Source organism: Arachis duranensis, chromosome 4 (genome assembly GCF_000817695.3).
Source record: "Arachis duranensis cultivar V14167 chromosome 4, aradu.V14167.gnm2.J7QH, whole genome shotgun sequence".
NCBI lineage: Eukaryota > Viridiplantae > Streptophyta > Magnoliopsida > Fabales > Fabaceae > Arachis > Arachis duranensis.
Window position 1 is genome coordinate 1,112,235 of NC_029775.3, and position 7,068 is coordinate 1,119,302.

At 44.5% G+C, this 7,068-nt stretch overlaps 1 protein-coding gene across 1 annotated transcript; it reads left to right on the forward strand.

Annotated features, from left to right (window-relative positions):
* The first annotated feature begins 2,523 nt into the window (after window positions 1–2,523).
* Window positions 2,524–3,219, forward strand: LOC107482343 (uncharacterized). The gene has a single exon (XM_016102792.1). It carries the CDS (start codon window positions 2,524–2,526, stop codon window positions 3,217–3,219), a length of 696 nt encoding a protein of 231 aa, XP_015958278.1.
* Window positions 3,220–7,068: the final 3,849 nt, after the last annotated feature.

Below are 7,068 nucleotides of genomic sequence, written 5' to 3' on the forward strand. Positions count from 1 at the left end.
ATCCTACTTGGAAGACCATTCTTGAGAACTTCTAGATTTAAGCTAGATGCCTACTCGGGAACCTACTCATTTGAAATAGATAGGAGAGTCGTAAGTTTCAGCCTAGAAGAAGCAATGAAGCATCCACCGGAGAATCACTCTCTATTCCGGTGTGACCCAATTGACAACATGGTTGCCGAAGTGCACCTTGCAAGGTTAGATGAGAAATACATGATTGAAGAAGCGAACGAAGATCCAAGCAAATTAAACACCACACACCTTACAAATCATCCGGAAACTCAAACTTCAAAGAATGACAAAAAGATGGAATTGAAGCCACTACCACCCCATTTAAAGTACTCATATCTTGATGAAGCCCAAGAGCTCCCCGTGATAATTGCAAAAGAGTTAACTCCTCAACAAGAAGAAAAATTGCTAGATGTATTGAGGAAAAATAAAAGGGCAATCGGGTGGAATTTAGCGGATCTAGTGGGAATAAGCCCCCAAGTATGCGAGCATCGCATATTTCTTGAAGAATGAGCAAAACCGGTCCGACAACCTCAAAGGAGACTTAATCCAACCATTATTGAGGTTGTGAAAAAAGAAGTCACTAAGCTACTCGAAGCGGACATCATCTATCCTATCTCGGATAGCGAGTGGGTGAGCCCGGTCCAAGTGGTGCCAAAGAAATCCGAAGTGACCACAATCAAAAATGAAAGCGGTGAGCTTATAGCAACAAGAGTGCAAAATTCTTGGAGAGTATGCATAGACTACCGAAGGTTGAATGCGGCCACAAGAAAATATCACTTCCCACTACCGTTTATTGATCAAATGCTTGATCGACTAGCCGGTAAATCATATTATTGCTTTCTTGATGGTTATTCCGGATACTTCCAAATTCACATTGCTCTAGAGGACCAAGAAAAAACCACATTTACTTGCCCCTTTGGAACGTACGCTTACCAGCGTATGCCATTTGGCCTATGCAATGCACCGGCAACGTTCCAAAGATGCATGATGAGCTTATTTGCGGACTTTCTAGAACAATGTGTGGAAGTTTTCATGGACGACTTTAGTGTGTACGGTGATTCATTTGATCATTGCTTAGATAACCTTGAAAAAGTCTTAGAGAGATGTACCAAAACAAACCTTGTTTTAAATTTTGAAAAATGTCATTTCATGGTCAAGCAAGGGATTGTTTTGGGACACATAGTCTCAAAAGAAGGCATCTCCGTAGATCCGGCAAAAATAAATGTCATATCTAGTTTACCTTACCCCTCCTCCGAGAGGAAAGTCCGTTCTTTTCTTGGACATGCAGGATTCTACCGGAGATTCATCAAAGACTTTAGCAAGATAGCCTTACCTCTCTCTCGACTACTACAAAAGGACACTGAATTTGAGCTAAGCAAGGAATGTATGCAAGCATATGACAAACTTAAAGTAGCATTGACACAAGCCCCTATTGTGCGAGGACCGAATTGGACTCAATCATTTGAAATCATGTGCGATGCCTCAAATTATGCGATAGGAGCCGCGTTAGCACAACGCGAGGGTAAGATTCCCTATGTCATAGCTTATGCTTCCAAAACACTAGACGGTGCCCAATCCAACTACACTACTACCGAAAAGGAACTCCTAGCCATTGTTTTTGCTTTGGACAAGTTCTGAGCCTATCTTCTTAGTTCCAAGGTTGTAGTGTACTCGGATCACGCGGCACTAAAGTATTTGTTGACCAAAAAGGAATCAAAACCGAGATTAATTCGTTGGGTGCTTTTGTTACAAGAATTTGACTTGGAGATCAAAGATAGGAGTGGTTCTCAAAACTTAATGGCGGACCATCTAAGTCGCCTCGAACACACAAAAGGCAACACCACTCCTATCAATGACTCCTTTCCTCTAGATGGTTTGCACGCAATCTCGGAAGTAGTTCCTTGGTATGCCCCAATAGCAAACTACTTGGTTTCACGCACCCTCCCTCCCAATCTCAGCAAACATCAAAACGATAAGCTGAAAAGCGAATTCAAATACTATGTTTGGGACGATCCTTATTTGTGGAGGTGTGGAGCGGACCAAATAGTGCGACGGTGCATACCTCAAACCGAATTCCAAGCAATCTTGGACGCTTGTCATGCTTCCGAAGGAGATGGCCACTATGGCCCCCAAAGAACGGCAAGAAAGGTCCTCGATTGCGGATTTTGGTGGCCAATACTTCTAAAAGATTATTCTCTCTATTGCAAATCTTGCCCCCAATGCATTCGGTTCGGAAATACTTCTAAGAAGGACGAAATCCCCCAACAAAATATGCTTTTTTGTGAAATCTTTGATGTATGGGGAATCGACTTCATGGGACCATTTCCAAATTCCAATGGCTTTCTCTACATCTTGTTAGCCGTCGATTATGTGTCAAAATGGGTGGAGGCAATCCCCACCCGAACGGATGATGCTCATGTTGTTTATTCTTTTGTGAGGAACAATATCATTTGTCGCTTTGGCTCCCCAAGAGCAATTATAAGTGACCAAAGATCCCACTTTTGCAACAAAAAAATGGACGGCCTCATGAGGAAGTACGACATCATACACAAAGTCGCCACGGCCTACCACCCTCAGACAAACGGCCAAGCCGAGGTTTCTAACCGGGAAATCAAACATGTGTTGGAAAGGGTTGTGAAGCCGAATCGGAAGGATTGGAGCGCTAAACTCTCCGATGCACTATGGGCATACCGAACGGCTTACAAAACACCCATTGGCATGAGCCCTTTTAGGATTGTATATGGTAAAGCATGCCACTTACCGGTAGAAATCGAACACAAAGCTTATTGGGCAATAAAGGAATGTAATATGAATTTGGGTGGAGCCGGAGTAGAGAGAAAGCTTCAATTAGCGGAATTGGAATGCTTAAGATTAGAAGCTTATGACAATTATAGACTTTACAAGGAAAAGATGAAAGCCATCCATGACAAGAACATTAGGAGAAGGGAATTTCGACCTGGTGACCTAGTCCTTCTTTACAACTCAAGATTGAGATTACCACCCGGAAAACTTAGATCAAGGTGGGATGGACCCTACCAAATGGAGAAAGTAGAACCTTATGGAGTTTACCACTTGCGCCACCCATCAAGTCCGGACATTTTCAAGGTAAATGGGCACCGTCTCAAATTGTACCATGGTGAGAAAAGAAGGAACTCCAAGGAATTTGAAGTATTCCTCTTGAGGGATGCCTCTCTTGAACAAGAACTTTGAGCTAGTGGAAGTCCAACTTAAGGACGGTAAACAAAAGTGCTAGGTGGGAAACACCCCACCATGGTAAGATCTTCCTTTGTACATAACCATTGCATCATTTCTTGATTGACACTTGCTTAACACTTGATTTCATGATTGGTACCTAGGTAATAGAAGTAGTTGTAGTTAGATTTCAATTCTAATTTTGCTTCATTTGTTGAGTTCATTTGGTAGTATCAAGTTGAAACATCCTTCTATAGTGCTTAAGTGGCTGTTTAGGGGGTTGGAATGCTACAAGTGGTGCAAAAACATGCAAACTTTGGAAAAGGCAGGTGCGCGCGCGCGTCTTTGAAGCAATGGTCGACCATCCACTCGGACGCGCACCGTGCGCGGACGCGTGGATCGCCAAAAGCGACCCTCCATACATTTTCCAGAGAGTTGAGCCCACCCTACGCCAGCCCAATGCTTGAGGCACAGGCCAACCACGCGTGCGCGCACATAGCGCGTACGCACGCTTTAACAAATCTGCAGGTCGACGCGCTAGCGCACCGTGCGCACGCGCGCCGATTACCCTTGTGCACTCCTGGCACATATTCCAGAGAGTTAGGCCACTCTCAGGCCTGCACTAAGCCACCAGCCCACCACCTCTGCCGCGTGCGCGCACCTGGCGTGCACGCGTCCCTCGTCCTGCACCCTCCTCTAGGCCACTTCACCGAGAGTTAGGCCCACCCCAGGCCCATCTCATGCCTGGGGCATAACCACATTGCCACGCGCGCACGCCAATAGCCCTGCAGCCAACCTCTGGTACCTCGTCCAGAGAGTTGTACCAACACTAAGCCACCCTTATGCTACCAGCTCAAGCACATGGGCGCGTACGCGCAACGTGCACGCACGCGCCCCCACTCCACCTCGCTTCTTTGCGCGAGCGCGCACCATACGCGCACGCGTGGGTGCTCGACGCCAACTTAATAGGGAGCACACTTGCCCCCCTTTCATTCTTCTTCCCCTTTTCTTCTTCTCACCCCCTCTACTACCCCTCTCCCTCTTACCCTTTCTCCTTTCCTCCAACCACCTACCTCCGGTGGCCCCTTCATTGCCCCTCCATCCTCCATCATTCCACTCTACAACCCTCTCTCCCACACCCATTTCCATCTCTCTCTCAAGGTACATTGTCCCTCTTACTCTACTTCTCTCTTTTTTATTCTTAATCTTCAATTTCAATTTGTTTTAGGTAGTCCCCTTCTTTTCCCATATATCTTCTTAGCTACTTCTTTGGGGTGTTTTCGGTTTTTTCCATTTAACTCTTCATAGGCATTTGGGTCCTACATTCTCTTGCATTGATAGATGAGATGTGTTGCTTGATTTTCTTACAACCACTGTGCACTGTAGTCATTAATAATGGATTGTGGAATGTTACATTACTTTCACTTGCATCTAATTACATACTACAAAAGGGATGCACGCCAAGTGTTTGATGAAAGGCATACTTGAGTTTTGAACTCATTTTGACTAATTGCCTCTTAACTAACCACTTTTGGGTGCATCCCCACATTCTCCAATCCATCCACTCACCTTTTCATGAATTGACTTCCACTTTGATATTTGAGGGTGTATGCCTCTCATGCTTCTTACTTGCATGCTTAAACTACCCTTGCACCACGTGCAAATGATTCGCCTTGCTCATCATATATTATCTGAGTTACATGTTGCAGCTGTCATGTAACAATGATACCCATATTCTTATGGCACTACTCTTCATTTGCATAATCGCATTCAATTATGCTTCTTTGGGTTTGATGTTATCCCCTTTCTTTGCTATCGCAGGATGGTACTCAAAAGGAACAAAGGGAAAGCCCCGAAGAAGCCAGCTTCCAATAGAGCGCACCAAAAACTAACGGCCAAGCCACTCCTGAAGAAAACTAAGGGCCCCGTTGATGTTCTAGAGAAGAACAACCCTCCAAAGGATTCAAATAAGTTCCCTAACCGCTACTGCGAACTTATTTACTCAAGAATGATTGAACGGAATTATCACCCGGAGCCTCTTCTAGTCCTACCGGCTCACCTCACTCCGATAGTGATGCCACACATTGACCGGAGGCAATGGAGGTTCCTCTTGAGGCAACCAAAGAAGGCCAATCTCTCATGGGTGGTGGAATTCTACTCCAACTACCACTCACCCCTTTTCACATCAATATTTGTGCGCCGAAAGCAAGTGTCAGTCACAGTGAAAACCATCCGAGAAGTCCTTGGGATTGGGCCGTTGACGGATGGATATGATGCCTACCAAGAAGTCTTGACTACATGCGATGACCGTGCGTTCGATTGGAGTGCGATTCTCCGCGTAATTGCTGTACCCGACGCATGTTGGATTCGGGGGACCATAAAGCAACGACCAAAGGGTTTAGATGTCCGCTACCTCACTCAAGAAGCCACGGCATGGGCCCAAATTCTAGCTCACTACGTGCTCCCAAGCACCCACGAGTCATCCATTATCGCCGAGCTTGCATTATTGATATGGTGCATTCTAACCGAGAAATCGGTCGACATTTCGCATGCCATTCGCCAATCCATGGGGCGCATTCATGCCAAGGGAAATCTACCATTCCCTGCTATGGTGACCGAGTTAGTTGCAATGACCGGCGTCCACCGAGAGGCTAAGGATAGGAGAACCTCAATTCCGGTTGAGGGCGATGTTATTCTGACCAAGAGGTGCCTCAAGCCTCCGGAATTCTCCAAGGACATTGGACTACCCACACCAACTAGCAACACCACCACATCATCCACACCACAAAAATCAGCCACCCAACGCCTTGAAGACCTGCACAAGAAGTTGGACCGTTATGAGAGGCGTAACCAACGCCGATACGCTCACGTGAAGAAACTTCTAAGCGTAGTCACCTCACCTATGGAGGAACCAGATATCTCCACATCCACCGCAACTTCAAGCGGAGATAGCGATGGCATTGGAGATGAGGGACACTCGGGACTCGACCACCCATTGCGCCTAACCTATAGCACGGAGGACCGTGCTAAGTTTTAAGTGTGGGGAGGTCGGCCGACCGATCTCCATAGGTAATACCCGAATAAATTCTTGTTCTTTGAACTCCTTTGTAATTAGGATAGGTTGCATGATTAGGTCTTATCTGACACCATTTGCATGATAAGTTTACTTGGTTAGAACAATGAAACTCTTTCTTAGGAAACCAATACGTTGGGGCAACCGTGGCATTGCCAATTTTAAACAATTTTGATGCCAAATTTGCATGAAGAATTATATTTTGGAACATGGATTTTGAGTTAAGAACACAAGCTAGTGAGCTTTGAGCCTTATTTTGTGGCTACATCTTATAGTCACCTACTATCCTTCTTGTGTGCAATTGTTCTCTCTCTATGAGTGTGATCCTTGATTTGTTTGATTCTTTATATCCATTATTTTGTGTATTCATGCATTTATATGATTGATGCCATCATTTCATTGAGCTTACTTACCCAAATAGCCTTACCTTTTATCTTCCATTGTTAGCCAATTTGAGCCTACGATTAACCCATTTGTTCTTAAATTTAGCACATTACAAGCCTTTAAGCGGAAAACAATAAATGTCCTTAAATTGGATCTTTGATTAGCTTAGGCTAGTGTGTGTGAGTATCATTCAAGTGTGGAAATCTTGGAAAATTGGATGAATAAAAGGGTAGTTTGTATTGTTATTGAAAATATTGGGAATTGGGTACATGCTCATGTATTGATCAAATGTATAGACCTCATGCATTGATACTCTTGTATATAAAAAAAAAATTTTGAGAAAAAAACAAAAGAAAAAGAAAAAAAATGATATGGAAAAGAAAAAGAAAAAAAATAGAAAGAGAAAGAAA